The 16,593-nt window shown below is 44.4% G+C and overlaps 1 protein-coding gene across 1 annotated transcript in view; it reads right to left on the bottom strand.

The window, feature by feature from the left end:
• Positions 1–16,348, bottom strand: part of LOC141801773 (tyrosine-protein phosphatase non-receptor type 14-like) — a 43,705-nt gene extending 27,357 nt beyond the window's left edge. Inside the window, exons 1-2 of the mRNA XM_074685032.1 lie at positions 16,207–16,348; positions 673–1,084 (exon numbers count right to left, since the gene is read on the bottom strand). Of these exons, the coding sequence (XP_074541133.1) occupies positions 673–846 (174 nt within the window). The 5' untranslated portion in view covers positions 847–1,084; positions 16,207–16,348. The remainder of the gene's footprint in view (positions 1–672; positions 1,085–16,206) is intronic.
• Positions 16,349–16,593: the final 245 nt, after the last annotated feature.

The raw sequence follows: 16,593 nt of genomic DNA, 5'->3' as shown, positions 1-16,593 counted from the left end.
TTTGTTTTTTTAAAAGCACAAAAGTTCACAGCAAATATTAAAAATCCAGACAAAATTTGTTGATGTGACTGATATAATTTTACAGTGACACTTTTCCTCATTAGATAACCCCATTTTTATTCAATATACAGTTTGAAATAGCTTAAATTTATGTCACAGTCACACAGTACATGAGAAACTACATAATTAATGTAACATTGATCTTCTACTGAATACACAGTTTTAAGACTTCTGTTATGTTGTGATATTTAACCTCTTAAAACCCGAGCTTCTGTCTGGTCTGGACTTTTTAATTTACCTTGCTATTTTGGATTAGTAAGACCTAATAAGTACAATTACCAAACTTCTACGAGAGGTTTGATTATTTGTGTTATAAGTTCTTTATAATGAGTATGTTTGTGGTGTCATTGTAGCTAAATATGTTGTTTTCTTCACTAAAATGGGTGTAATGTTGTGATCTCCTCAAAAGATGATGTGGGCAGTGTCCCGTAATGTGTCTGAAAGGTCAAAGTATAAAAATATGAAGTATCATGAGCCTGAGAGGCAGAAATGTAATGTCCACATATGTGGACGCTGGGTCTTAGGAGGTTAAGGTGGAGAAATTTCAAAGAAGTTAATAAATGTGAGAAAAGAAACCCTGGGTCAGACAGGAGCAGGGTCCCTGGTCCTCACCTCTCGCAGCTCCAGCCTTTGGGCCACGGCCTCCAGACATTCCTGTCCCGTGCTCTCCACCGACAAAGTGCATTCAATCACGTTGCTGTCCAGCAGGCGGATCCTCGTCACAAAGTAGTTCTTGCTCAGGACGTTGTAGCGCCGTGTGCGCCGCAGCTTCAGCCGGAAGGGCATGTCTGGCTGGAGGTCGCGGCGGGGTCAAAGGGCGAGAAGTCAAAGTCCAAGCAAGCGGAGAGACAAAGGGGGGCGGGCGGGCTCTACGACCTGGCCGCTGCCCTCCTCACTCTCGCACGACGCCGGCCGCACCACCGGGTGGAAAGATGCACCCTGGCGAGGCGCTGGCCCATTCCCGAGGATGTCCTGAGAGGAGGAGGAGGAGGATGAGGAGGAGAGGAGGGAGGAAGAACGGGAGCTGCAGGGAGAGAGAAAGAGACGAGTGTCAGACAGCAGGCAAACTCCTCTCAAACCAAAAACCTGTTGGTCCAAGCAGCAAACATCATCAGCAGCTGGTACCATGACGCTGTCAGACCCTGAATCCCTCAGTAACAAACAGCTTCATCCCACAGTGAAAGCAGCTGTGCTCGCACAGCGCCGTGAGGCCCAGCGTCAAGCCCAGCGTCAGGCCCAGCGTCAGGCCCAGCGTCAGGCCCAGCGTCAGGCCTGCCCAGCGTCAGGCCCAGCGTCAGGCCCAGCGTCAGGCCCAGCGTCAGGCCCAGCGTCAGGCCCAGCGTCAGGCGCAGCGTCAGGCCCAGCGTCAGGCCCAGCGTCAGGCCCAGCGTCAGGCCCAGCGTCAGGCGCAGCATCAGGCCCAGCGTCAGGCGCAGCATCAGGCCCAGCGTCAGGCCCAGCGTCAGGCCCAGCGTCAGGCCCAGCGTCAGGCCCAGCGTCAGGCGCAGCGTCAGGCAGAGCGAGGAGACAGAGGATGAAGAGACGTCAAACAGTTTGGAGCGCAGACGTCCATCTGAACCAGCAGCTGGCTCTGAGGAGCTGATGGAGCTGCTAGGCCTCATATCTGCCTGAGTGGGAGGCTTTCCTTTCCTTTATACCCCCCACCATCACAAACCCGTCTCTGCACAGTGCCACACACTGTCGTGAACAGGGTCAGAGTGTGTGAGATCACACACATGTGGCTAACAAGGACACACTTTTTATACCAGCTGCTGCCACAAAACAGACACTTTGTCGTCATCAAGAAACTTGTAAATCTGTTAATTACTGCAGCTCAGGATGAAACAGACGAACGCACACATGCTGCTCACACACAAGTTGGAGGAAAGTTTCAGAGAGCACTTTGAAAAGTTTCAGAGAGCGCTTTGAAAAGTTAGCTATCAGTGTTTCCATGACTGTGATCAGGAAACAGAAAGTGTGTGTGTCATTTAAAGAGTCAAACTTAGGGAAAAAAGATTGAAACGCAGCTCAAACATGAGAAATGTAGTCATAAGGATCTTTATGACAGCTTTAATTCATACAGACGGCTAACAGCTAACGGCTAATAGTGGCTAACAGCGGCTAACAACAAAGGGTGGTGGCTTCTATGAATCCTCGTCAGACAGGAACCAGAACAAAACCAAAAATACTCTCCACACCGCTCCATAAAACAGCAACACACACACACACACACACACACACACACACACACACAAGAATAACTGTTACTGTGAGGAGAAGAAATGCAGAGTTTGCAAAGTTTCAAAATGAGAAGCATGGACGGGAGAAAAAAGAAATCCAGGGACCAAAACACAGCACAACAATGCTCCAGTGATCAGGAGGGGGGAGGAGAGGAGTGGGGGAGGAGCAGAGAGGGGGAGGAAGAGGAGGAGGAGCAGGGATGTGTGGATGTGTTGCTTCTTGTCCCAAGCTCTGGGCAATGTGCTGCTGGACCCCAGCCCACATTCCTCTCTGCTCTGACTGGAAAAACAGAGCACACCTGACACAAGTATGCATCACAAGGAAGAAAAGAGTGTGTGTGTGTACATGTGTGTGTGTGCGTGTGAGAGTGTGCGTGTGTGTGTGTGTGAGCAGGAGAGAAAGACGCCGGGAAGAGGGGGAGGAAGAAGCTACAAACTGCTGAGTGGAGTTGAGCCGTGTTGTTTGCCACAGGTTGAATCACTCCGGCTTCGCTCTTGTTTTTGAAGCAGCCGTGCCCCGATCAGAGCCAGAGCACATTCCCCACGCATGACTCCTCCTGACACAGCTCACTCTACGTGTGCCATCATCCAGCTGGAGAGATTTTTATATAAAGGTGTTCCTGCAAACACACGCAGCAGGTAAATCTGAGCTGCACAGGAAGCTAATTCTTCAAATCCAAACATCAACTCTCTGTTTATCATCAACTGAGAATATATAGTGAAAATATCAGAGTGAGGGATGGAAACCAACCATTTTTAAAACAAAACAATATATCTGATTTCCAGCTAGCTGGAAAAAACAGCTTCAGTCAGAAGACAGCTAGCCTTCAGCCGCTTTCTAATAAATGCTAACATGAGCTAAGAAGAGGCTAGCATTAGCCACAAGCCACATTTTCCAAGTATCTCTAGTTTTCAGTTGACGATCCATCACTTCCCTCTTTTAAAGTTTAACTCACAAAAATAGATTTCAACTAATTTGCAACTAAATTTTATGCTAGCTCATAACTAGCTGACTTATGAGCTGCTGTATTTGAACTTGGTATATTTTTATTTCTCAAAGTATTTTAAATTACCAGTTTACATTTTTGATTATGTTTATCATAAAGTAGCATTAGCATTCAGCTTCTTTGTAGCCTTTTCTAGCTAACTTTGATACTAGCTAAGGGCAAAGCTCTTACCGAAAAACTAGATCAAACCATAATTTCTTTCCAATCTTTCTGTCAGGCTGTGCCTTGTTTTTTTGTCTTGTGCTGAGCTATTAAAAGCTACATAAGCCTTTAGCAACATTCAAGCTAACGTCAACAAAAGCTAGGGAATGATTATGGTAAAACTGCCAAAAAGTAACTTTGCTGTGAAACTACATCCTAGCTTAATTTTAGCTAAATAGTAGCTTGCTTACAAGCTTTCAAGATTATGTTTTAACTTGTTTTTCCTAACTTATTAAAGATTTTCTCATGTCCCAGTATTTTGAACTTTTCAGTTGTTTTGATTTTCAAAAGTTAGCATTAGCATTCAGCTTTAGAAACTATCAAACGCTGTATTAGCCTTTATCCATGTATGAGCTAATGTAAGCCCTTTTTATTTTCAGTACTAGGATTAACTGTCCTGTTGTTTTGTGTAAAGTATGAACAAAATAGAATATATTTGATGTAATTTAATGACGGCTAAAGGGTTAGCAAATCTGTTGCTTCAGTTTGAAAGTTGCTTTATATCTTGAAGGTGCTCTTCCTTCCTGGCTAACGCTAGCTGTGATGAAGTTGACGACAAACAGTTATAAAACATAATTTTAACTTAAAATATGGAGCAGTGTCACTTTAAATCTCTGTTTACTGTGTCGATAACCAATCAGCTGATGGAGAACTGGCAGTGATTGGTCTGATTTATCTTCCCTACATCTGATTGGCTCTTAACGTGGAACTGGATAAAAAAAACGTTTAACTTTAGAAAACAAGTCGTCCCCTGAGTAAAGTAAATAATTAATGAAATAAGGAAGTGTCCACTGTGACCCCAGTCTAAATCTGGACCCCAGCCCCCCCTCAGCGACCCGACCGGTCTGGGTGTAGGGGAAGTGGTACCACAGTAAACGGCCCAAAACTTCTCTGAGGAAGAAATTCCCACACAGGCCTCCCGTAAGATGGCTGTCAGCATGTCCACAGATACGCACACAAAGACAAACATACTTTCACTGTGTAGTGTACAAACATAGACATGCATGAACAGAGCACACCACAAACACACAGAATCACAAACACGCCCACCAGGTTCCTCCGAGGTTAGCCAGAGGAGCAGACGGCAGTTAGAGCCGCTCCAAACCAGCAATCAGCGCGGTTCAGTAAAACCCAGCACACAGACAGACAATGGCCCGGGAGCCAACCCAGCCCCTTCACACAAATAAATAAAAAACGCTGCTTCAACACCGCGTAAGCTCTCTCCTGACCCGCCTGTTTATTTCCAGCGTGCAAAAACAGCAGATACGTTTATGAATTTGCACGTTGTAATTTTGTGGCTGGGAAAAAAACGAGAGGGAAAACTGAGGGAAGAGGTTGTTTTTCCTTTTCAGGGAAGCAGGCACAGCCTAAAAATATATGAAACCAGCTTTTGTTGTTTTCTCTTTATTCCCCTTCACTCCTGTGGCGAAGGGTAAAAAACAGAGAAATATTTTTCTGAGCGTGATTTAATCTAAACCACGGGATTACTACTCCACCACTGCTATTCAGACACATTTATGAATCAGTCAAGGTAAATCTGAGGCAGGCTGGGTAAACAGGAGGAAAATAGAAGAGAAAGGTTCAGCCTGACGTGCTAACTTTGAGCTGAAAACAGCTGCTGGATGCTCTCACACCCCACCGCTGACCCATTACGCTGATGATGCTGTGGTTTGTGTAGTTAGTTAGCTAAACTTCATTTAATACATTAAGATTAGCACATCATCTACAATGTTTTTTTTAGCATGCCCCTACCTCATAATCTTATCATAGCTCCCCCTTCAGGCCATCTGTGGGTATGTTTGATCTTCAGTTAAAGATCTAAGTTTAAAGTTAGGGTGGGGTTAAACTACTGTTGGTGAATCTGGTTCATTTTTTATTAGATTTACATCTGAGCACGCTCGGCCAAAATCCTGAGACACAGCAGAAAAACTAAAACTAAATTTTTGATAGAGATGGGAATCGAAAAGAAATGTTTCAATCCATGGATATCGTTAGCCTTTGTGCTTAATGATTCCCTTATCAATTCTTTACATTGTGCCGGAGCCGCCGGGCCTTACGTCGACTAGTCTGCTGCAGCTAGCTTAGCTTAGCAGTTAGCTAACGTTTCCCAAGAAAACTCTGATTCAGGATTTTCAGCTTGAAGTTTTCCTGAAGAACTGACTTCATAAAGAAATGTTCATCACTCTCTCTCAGGAGATTCATATTCAGCACATTCAACACGGTATAAATCACCTTATTTACCAAAATAACAAAATAGAGCTAGCTTGATGCTAACGTAGATGGGAAACTGCATTGATATGCTAGCAGTTGGCAAAAATCAGTATAACTTCAGCTTCAGAATAGAATTTCAACTTTCATCACAGAAACATATCACATCAACTCTTTGTAAAAAATACTGAGAATTTCAAATGCTAAAAGCTAACAGGCTAATGAAAGGCTAATGGCTGACTTCATAACTACGGAAAGGTTCCAAACAACTTAAACCATTGCTATAACCACTTTGAGACACTAGATGGCCTACTTCAATTATTAATATATCACAACACAGCACATCAACGTCACATTGTGTGAAATTTTTACCTGTTTCTGTTTAATTACGCCCAGAAATATCCAGACTCAGGGACCAACTACATTTTATTCACTTACTGTATAAACTCAGTTAAATGTTGTTGACACAGAAAATCTGTAAAGACACTTTTTGCACCAAGAAAATTCACAACACGAATCAATAAGGGCATCGTTATTGACAAAATCCCTACTTTTTGACCCCAACTCCTCAAATTTTGATTGTGACTTCAAAATTAAACTTACATAATAAGGGGGGTGGGAGAAGTAAATCAATTCATCGATTAATTCAGGTGCCATGTTTTCTTTTGGTATCTTAAAATAAAACCAAGACTCGTCAAAAGAATGTGGCTCATAAAAAGTCAAACAGGTCTATTTTTATTGACAATAAGACATGAACACTTGCTTGGATTGCAGTTTTTGAAGTGTTGAAGTGTTGTGGATGGTTGGAAAAGGGAGGGTTTTTACTGCAGTAAAGTGTGTGATGTGCTGTGAATGGGGGAGCAGTGTGAGTGGGGGCAGTTTGAGCTCACAGTGGTTTGTGTTAACAGCTGACAAAAGAAGGGAATAAACGCTGTTTAAGGCGGTGTTGACACAGGTTTCCCCCACAGGAGGTGGTGTTTTCCCTCCGCCCTCTCAGGTGTGGATCCAGCTCTCAGAGACCATCTGAGCATCGTAACAAACCAAAACAAGCTGTGACAAACACCACGGAGGGCCTGGCAGCGCCACCATCAAAACCACAGCCTGGGTGATGCATTCAGGCGCTCAGATATGGGTCGTACACAGGAACTAAAGGGACCTGGGTTCGGTTTATTTTTATCTAGTTTGGTTAAAACAGACTGAACTCTTTAAATTTAGGGTTTCAGCTGCTGGTCTGCTGCCGTGCTCCATCTCTCAGCAGCAGCGCCGTCCATCACTTCTCTCCATTCACCGCCAAACAATGGCGAGGACAAAACAGCACTTTGTCGCCTACTGCTAAGACCATTAGACGCAGGCGGCCAAGAGCTGAGGACGCAAGTGTAGCGTGTGTAACTCAATCAATCTGATCGCTGCTGCTCGTCGCTCTGAAATACCAACACCTCCTCCTCCTCCTCCTCCTCCTCCCCTTCCTCCTGTTACACATGAGCGCTGTAGCAAAACAAACGGGTTAAGTGCTTCACAGCTCAGAGCTGCTCTTCCTCCCGCGTCGTCTTTTTACACCCAGGTCTGTGGGACCAAACCAGGCCGGGGTCACGAGGAGGGGTCTGAAACCAGAGGGTTTGACTCAGAGAGGAGAGTTTGCTCCACATCGTGTGGAAAAGGAGACATCAGGAAAGATGAGAGGAGGATTTTTTGTAGTAAACAGAGAAGAAAGGTCTTAAACAGGGGTCAGCCATTTAGCCTCAGGTCACCTGGATTAAAGTCATTCAGGAGCCACAAAAATCTACTTTATCTTCACAATAAAGACTAAAAAAAGTATAGAATTATAAACACATGAAAAATCTAGTAAATAACCATGTAGACAAAAGTTTCTTTTGTTTATAAAAACGAACACATGGTGTCTCAGATTTTTTAATGTTTAGATAAAAAAGCAAATATTTAAAAATAAACAAAAAATGTTTGTGTAAATTTCATCAATTTAAAAAATTTAAGAAATTTCAATAAGTTGCAAAATTTTTCAAAAATCTGCAAATTTGGACAAAAATCAAAAACTTGAAATTTCATAAATTTTACGAAAAATAAAAAATTGTACTTTCAAAATTTATTTAATTTTCAAAAATTGTTAACATTACCAAAATTTGCAGTTTTTTTATGATGTCTTTATTTGCAAAATTTGCAGAAACTTGAAGAATTTTAAAATTTGCATAAATTTACAAATTTATGAAATCCTTAAAAAAATCGTAAAAATGTCAAGAAATTGAAATTCAAAAAATTTGAGAAAAATGAAAAAATTAAAGCTTAACTGACAGATGTGATGCACATTTATGTATGTAATAAAAAATGTATGCCTTAAAATGTTAAGGCATACATTTCTTATTGTCAGTGTCTTTAATCATCAATACCCTGTGTAAGAAAAATCAAAATTCTTTATTTCAATAATATTTTTTTAAAACTTCAAGGAGCCACTGCAGAGGAGTCAAAGGGCCACATGAGGCCCCGAGCCACAGGTTGAAGACCCTTGGTCTAAAACAAGTCGTTAAATATTCAGTTTTCTTAATCAAAGGAAGAAAAGTTGCGGCTCTAGTTTCAGATGCAGGAACAGCTGTTTGTGGCGTTTTTTTATCCTTTTCCTCTCGTGTCTGATCAGAGGGTTTTCTGTCCGTACAGAGGTCTGAAGTTCACGTTTCTCTCTGTGTGCTCCTGAGGAGCTGCCTCCTTCATCACACGCTCTGAGAAATGTGTCATTCCCAGCCCAGTTTAACACAGCAGTTCAGAAATATCTGTTACCAAACGAACAGATTTAGCTCATGTTTCCAAAATCTCCTTAGGACTTTGATCCTCTTTCCCCCACAGGCTTACCCTGGAGCTGACGCAGGACATGCTCTCATATGTTTTAGGGAAACTGCTGTGGAGGCTCAGACACACGGAGAAACTGTCTGAGGAGGAGCAGCTGCTGGGAGCTGACCCCTGATCAGACCAGACCCTGGATCAGACCGGACCCTGGATCAGACCGGACCCTGGATCAGACCGGACCCTGGATCAGACCGGACCCTGGATCAGACCGGATCCTCCAGCTGCACAGAGACACTGATCTGAGCGCCAACCGTCCTCTGAGACACAAACACGGGCGAGGAATATCTGAAATAAGAGTTAACCTCTGTCAGGACGAACAGTGACAGTCTGTCGCCTCACACTTCAGTCGTGTGTGTGTGTGTGTGTGTGTGTGTGTGTGTGTGTGTGTGTGTGTGTGTGTGTGTGTGTGTGTGTGTGTGTGACTGAGAGGAATGTGAGCGTGTGTCTTCATGCTTCACAGAAAAAAACACAGTTAAACTTTGTCCCTGTGTTTTTCTCTGTGAAGGAATGAACTTAATAATACACTCCAGAATAAACTGTATGTACTATACATACACACATACACACACACACACACACACATACACACACACACACCATCTGTCACACACACCAACACCAGCAGCTGCAAACAGATGGTGGAGCCAGGCTGCAGACAGTGTGTGTTTCTCTAACAGGCGCATCTGCTTCTTCACTTTCCAGCCTCCCCCTGCTCCTTTTACTGAGACAGAGACACACACACACACACACACACACACACACACACTGTCTGTACACTCACACTGAGCTGATGTCCAGACAGCAGAAGAGGCTCTGACCTGATGTTCGTCACCTCCTCAGTGTCAGGAATCGTGTTGGTCAAACGGTGTAGCTCAGAAACTTCCTCGCAGACGTTAATCTGACATTAAATCCTGATGCAAACCTCTGAGCGTGCACAGAGCCTTCACAGACTCCTGACACCATCCACTGCAACAACAGCCATCTGTCAGCATCTGCACATAACCCTGAGGTCTGTTTCACCGAGCAGCAGCAGCAGCAGCAGCAGCAGCAGCTCTCCACCATCAGCTGTAGCTCATGTTTAGAGCTGTGTTATAGCTGCAGACAGATGACAGAGACACCGTAACATACAAGGAAACTCAATCACTACAGGTGCTCCCTGAGAGAAGCTGTTTAGAGACAGAGAATCAACATTTAAAGGGTCAGGGGTCCTGGTTTATTGTGGATACTGAATCCTAAGGTGCAGGAACAAACACATGGGACTGCTGGGTAACAAAGCTAAGCTAACAAAGTCAGATGATACTTCACCTCCATGCAGCTGGTTACTGGGAGGATAACTGGATTAGTGCATCAACCAGCATCTTCAAAAACTGGTCCTACGTCTTAGGAAGGCCTTCCAAATTTGAGATGACATGGTACTGACGCCCGGTACCTGGCACCTTGGTATAGGTTCTCAACGGTACCACTTAAAGATCATTTTTTGCGTTCATGTGATAAAACATATCAATTTGTCAATTTTTTTTTTTTCAATTTCACATGTTTATTCTTAAATATATAACCTTGTAATGATGTGTTCATGTCCAGCATGGAAAATCGCCTCTCTTCCTCTCCCTCACAGTCACAAGGATGAGTTTAGGGACCTAAACATGGGACCTTTGATTTTTAGTGAATCGCACTTCTTACTTTTAAAGGAACTGGGTTGGTATCTATAAAAGTAATAATAATAATAATTTTAGAAAAGTCTAACACCAGTTTAAGTATCAGAACCAGTACTGGTGTCAGTACCTATCCTGGTGTAGGTTTGGATCAGCTCATGTTATTCCTGACAAATAAATCAGATTTTTGCTCCAGATAATGACGACAAATCAAACTGCTCTGACTCTGATTATAAGGAGCTCAGAGTTATATTCAAACTAAGTTCTCATGTTTTTTTCTCTGAAAACCATCAGAATAAAAACAGCCTGGACTTTATTACTGGACCACTCATCGCTGTTAAAATACATCCAAATCAAATTTGGCAATTTACAGTAATCCCTTTATTTAATTACTTAAAAAACACCTAACGAAGGAGTGATCACAGATTTATTTTTCACCCGTAAACAAAAACAGGGTCCGTTAGTCACCGACCTCTCAGGCCATAGTTACAGACTTTAAATACATCATTTCCACTCTCAGAGCTTTTGGATCAAACTTAGCAGGAGTTTATCTCCAGTTAGCATTTTGATTATTAGCATGCTAATCTGCTCTGCTCTGGTTTCATCACAACGACGTGTGCTAACAGAGCTAGCTAGCTAACGACGTGATGCTGTTTGCTCCTCGTGCTTTAAGCACATTAAACATTAAACTGGTGTTTCTCACAGGTATAACAGCACATATCTGTCACTGCACGCTAACTTCATGGTTTCTGTCAAAGTCCGTACAGACGTCGCTTTTCTTGTCTGACACGTCTCAGGTGCAGCAGACGCTTCTGTGTTTGTTGTGCTTTTGCTTTTGGTGTAATGTTCCTAGAGAGTTGCCGTAGCAGCTGCCTCCCGTTCATTATTTCCCAACCTGGTTTATTCAGTTTGGCAAAAACAAACTGGGACATATAAAAAACGCTGTGTGAGTTCTAGTTTTGTAACTAAAAGCAGGTGTTTTACACAGGTACACGAAAAGCAAGATGTTACTGGAATAACAGGGTCAACAGCGAGTTCTTGTTACCCGTCCCTGATCCATGTGCAGCTCCCATCACAGTCTGTCAGGGATCTACAGTATGGTTTGTTTCTGTTAGCATATTTCAGACGCTCCTTTTGGTCTGTTAGCTTCAGACAACAAACTCTGTGACTTTAAATGTCTTTGCTGCTTGACAGTTGTTTAGTTTCAGGATCAAAACTTTTACTCAGGTCTAAAAAACTTTTCTAACTTTTTAGCGACTTCCTCCCAGACCACGACTGTCTCTCTCCATCTTTATCCTCCAGACGCTGGGGTTGTGAGCGACAGCTGATCACAGCCACGAGGGGAAAAACTGCTGGAAACAAGGGACACTGCCTGCCATGGTGCACTCATATTAATATTAAATCACACTTTTTCTCATGTATTAAAATGAAAACACAGTAAGTGATTGTCCTGCTCTGAAGGATTAACAATGACTAAAAAACTACACAACACCAGAAATCTACTGTCGGGCGTCGCAGCAAAGGCGCCAAAGATCCTCGACGTGTCAGTCATCGAGCTGCAGAGAAATCAGGAGATTGATGACACCGAGACCACGAGGGTTTGGAGACACTGTGTGTGTGTGTGTGTGTGTGTGTGTGTGTGTGTGTGTGTGTGTGTGTGTTTGTGTGTGTGTGTGTGTGTGTGTGTGTGTGTGTGATTCCCAGCACCTGACTGAGAAAATAAGATAAGCGAGGAAGAAGAAATGTGACCCAGCTGCTTCTCGTGCTCTTATCATGTTGGTACACTCGGTCAGGAGGAGGAAGAGGAGGAGGAGGAGGAGGAGGAGGAGGAGGAGGAGGAGGAGGTGGGTGAGGCTGAGGGAGGGATGGAGGGAAAGGGTGAGGTAACAGGGACAGTGAGGCTGATAGCAGCCGCTCTCTCCACATCACCAAACACGACCGGAGGACCATCAGTCGTCGGCCGCCGCCGCTTTTCCAGCCAAACCACAGGCTGTTCACATTTTCCATGACCCCCTCCCCTTCCTCCTCCACCTCCTCCACCTCCTCCTCATCCTGGGAACCACATCACACTCACACACACACACACACACACACACACACACACACACACACACACACACACACACACACACACACACACACACACATGCTCAGTCACTATAAAGCCACCAAGTGTTTTCTCACAGCTGGATCCTGGGCAGAGAGTTTCCAGGACACGAGAGATGAAACACGTCCACCTGAACCTGACGTGTAACGAGTGTGAGAGGGAGATCCACACATTCAAACCTGAGATCAAACTGAACTTTGTTTGGTTAAAGACTCAAACAGGAGGGAGAAACAAGCCACACGTCTCTGCACGAAGCGTCCAAACTGTAAGGGGGCGGAGCCAGCAGTGATTGACAGCTCACCTTTCACACCTGGAAGGAGCCCAGGGTGACGTGTGGGAGAGCTGGGCAGGTGGCAGCACGCTCCCTCAGCTCTGTTGTTGTCTGACGCCTGCACAGAGCACAACACTTACACAACCCAGGGATCCTCTGACAAAAGCTCCTCTGCAGGGCTCACACACACACACACACACACACACACACACACACACACACACACACACACACACACACACACAGCAGTGACCTCACACAGGTGAATACACAAGCCCAGGTAGCTACGTAGGCTTTGATTGGTCAGATTTTCAGCCTGACAATCAAAGAGAACTACATTATGATGAGACTGAACAACAGACCTTTACTGGTCACAGTAAATTAGCTGGTTTCTCCTGAGTGAGTGACCACCTCATGACTCCTTTGTTTACACTGAGTTATCACCACGCTGTTCTCAGTACTCGATCCTGATTGGTCAGATCATGACAGCAGTGATAACTTCTGAACAGCCAAAGCGGTGCCGCAGACAACCAGCTCACACAAAACCTGCTAAAGCTACGATCCACAGAAAGGAGTTAGAGTAAACATCTCCCCTGCCTGTTGACACAAAACATGAGTTAGCATTTAAAGATGCTAAGAGTGTTAGCTTCAGTTTGAGCTATAAGATTAGCATAATAATGAGAGTTAATGGGCAAAAATGTGAAACCACTTGAAGAGCTACTGGGCCTCAACCATCTCTGAGAGAGACAAGCCATCTGTCCTGCAATCCAGGCACCGGCAGCAGAGTTGCTGAGTGTGTCTTTAACTCTCTGCTCCTCCACTTCCTCTGTTTCTACAGATGTAATAACAATAAAGGAGGAAATGTCCAAAAATCTAACTTTAAAAAGGTGTTCATGGTGAGAGTCCTCTTGTTTACCTCCTCAGGATCCTGAAGCGCATCATCGCCCATTCACTGCACACTGCCCCCTACGTGGACCACTTTCTGCTCTGGTCTTAAACAAGACAACTCAACTTCTTGGTCATCACAAGCACTGCTGTAGTAAATAATAGTTTTAATGTCAGCAGGTATCAGACACATATAAAGAAACAGTTACGTCTCTGTTTGCCCACACTGGCCCAATAATTTCACCTCACAACAGTCCAGCGAGAGTTTACGGTGACATAAGATTTTTTTTAATTTGTTTTTTTTTTTCTCATGCTCATGTTTTATTAGCTCGCTATATTCTTTTCCACTGAATTCACACAGAAGACAACGGAAATGTCCATCCTTATACTACATCAGTGATGAGATAACTCAGTTTTTGTTTTTAACCCACATCCTTGTTCTCCCTGTACCCCCCCCCCCCCCCCCCCCCCCCCCCCCCCCCAAAACAGGACAAACTACAAACAAAACAAAAATCAACAAAACTAAATCAAAAAAGAAAATCAATAAGTCAAAAGCAGCGACATATCTTCACTGACATCAGTGACCTATTTGCTCATACATGTGTTTATACACATATGTGCCTGCCCACAGGCTGCACATGTAGTCATAGGTTAACATATCAATGCACAGACTTGGGGTCAGACCAAGCAGCAACCTCTGGTCTGAGAATATGAGACGATGCTGAAGTGCTAAAATCTGCTGTTACTTAGTGTTCGCTTGAGGCTGGCTCTGGAAGTACAGGAAGTCACAAACACACCAAGACAAAAAAAAGATGTTTTCAAAGCAGAAATTAACCTTTTTACAGCCTGGTTCAGAAAACGTCTCCTGTCTGAGTCACTAATTTTACTAACAGCACCCACTGTACGGGGGGTGAATTATTTCTAACTCGGCTGCTCAGAGGATATTTAGATCATGAGCTCCCCCAATCAGAGGCACAGCTCAGGGTCACATGACGGCCGGCACCCTATGGCTGTAGGCGAAGCCCTTGCCACTACCAATATGGCCGCTATAGCCGATCTGCTTCATTTTCTGTTTCAGAAACAGACGGGTGACGACAGGAGACTATGTCCATGTTTTATACAGACTATAGGTCAGACCAAAGCACTCATCAGTCTCCTTTAGAGTATCATCCAAACCTAAAATGAATGCAGACCAAAATTCCTAAAAAGCATTACCACGATTACATGATACAAGACATTTTGAACTCTGAACCAGTGGCTCTATTTTTGCTTACAGCAAACTTAATGTTATGTCTCAGCATCACTCAAGTTTCAAAGCTGATACCAACACCTTGACCCTTTTCTTTTGGCCTTCACTGCGCCGCCTTTCTCGTGAAATAACAAGATAACCACAGGACGAGCTTCAGGGACTGCTGCGTCTTTGCTTAAACTGCTACAACAACAACAACAACAACAACAACAGCTTCTCTTCCCTTCCTCTCCACCTGCACCACACAGCAGAGCACTCCACCAAAATTACAGGTGTGTTCGTCCCACGTGGCATTTTAAACGGCCGTCAGACTCAGATGTCCGCTGGGCGCACAAACAATGGCCACTTTCCCTTAACGTGCAGGCTCGTGGTGTAAACACCTTTCATAGCTGTAAATATATCGATGGGAACACAGAGAGGCAGCTAAAACATGCAGTTTCAAAAGGAAGAGTCACATGTAGAAGAAATAAAATGGCTTTTGTCAGGCAGTAACGGTCTGATGAAGAGTTTCTGAGCTGATGAGGAGGTGATGAAGGGTGAAGGGCTCTGACTTTCAGTCCCTTTAAATCCTCCACAGCTCTTTTCAAAGTGCTGTGTACTCCCAGGCCACCATATAATTTACACAGCATGCCTTTGGGCCCATAAAGACAGCCAGATGTGTGTGTGTGTGTGTGTGTGTGTGTGTGTGTGTGTGTGTGTGTGTGTGTGTGTGTGTGTATGGCCCACGCCTCCTGCAGCTATGCTATATTTGCCTTTACAGATCTCACCCCCTTTCCTTTGGTACAGTAACGCAGGCAGTCCACGGTGCGAGTCCAGACACATCTTTAACATACTCTGACACAAACATGTATGCACAGAGTTCAACACGCAGGGCGAGTGTGTGAAAACAGCTCAGCAGGGATGTGTTAATGTCACCATGACCAGCTTGGACAGAGGGTTAGACCTGCACACTGACTGAACACACACTGTGACTGCAAATGCATGGCTGCAGAAATCACTGCCAGTGTGTTTTTTAGTTAATACTTGTTATTTAAGGTGGAAAATGTCACCTCTCAGAGAGTCACACCTGGATGGGTGCTGGATCCTGAATGGGGTCCTGCAGGGGGCTCCATGAGGTCACTCAGACCCAGGGTAGAAATATAGATTCAATAAACCTCACTGAATCTGGACTGTGTTGCTTTGTTAGGAGAGTTTCCAGATCTTTCCTCAGACACTACACCTTTAAGGAGTCTGCATCTTTAAGAGCAGATCAGGGTTTTTGGATGTGTTTGTGTGTTTCTGGAGCTGGGGGGTCACCATGGAGGTATGTAGGATCCCCTCTCTGCCCTACGTGGCCAAACCACTCGGCCTACATCTGAACACTGAGAGTTTTCTCTGGGAGTTTTCTTTCCCAGCAGTTATTTCCACACACAGCCAGGAAGCCAGAAAAGGCGCATTCAGCGTCCTCGGAGTTTTTCTCCTTTTCTGCAAACTCACCTCAATCCTGCGCTACATGCCTCTGTGTCCCCGCTGGAGAAACCCCCTCAGCTCGACGGCGTCCAGCCCCAGCTCAGAGATAATCCTCAGGCACTTTCCTCCTCTTTAAGTCTCCTTATGGGAAAGAAAATCACGCCAGCCTCTGGATTCATACGAGCGCAACTTTGGGAACAAAAAAAAGTCGCCAGCTCAGTCGTGGCTCCTGCCGCTTCAAATGCAAAGTTCCTGCTCGGTTTTTTCAGTTTCTCATGCAGCTCACACGGATCAGATAGTCTCCAAAGTTTCCAAACTTGGCCGTGAATAACAACGACGTGGTTTCCTTCTCCTGCAGGGACTCGGTGTGTTTATAGTAGTGGTCCCTCTGGTCCAATGGAGGCGTTCAGGACA

This window comes from Halichoeres trimaculatus, unplaced genomic scaffold, assembly GCF_033239565.1.
Source record: "Halichoeres trimaculatus isolate MK-OKI-2021-1 unplaced genomic scaffold, fHalTri1.1 fHalTri1_scaffold_13, whole genome shotgun sequence".
In the NCBI taxonomy this organism is placed as follows: Eukaryota; Metazoa; Chordata; class Actinopteri; order Labriformes; family Labridae; genus Halichoeres; species Halichoeres trimaculatus.
This window is presented reverse-complemented; position numbering and strand designations above follow the sequence as displayed.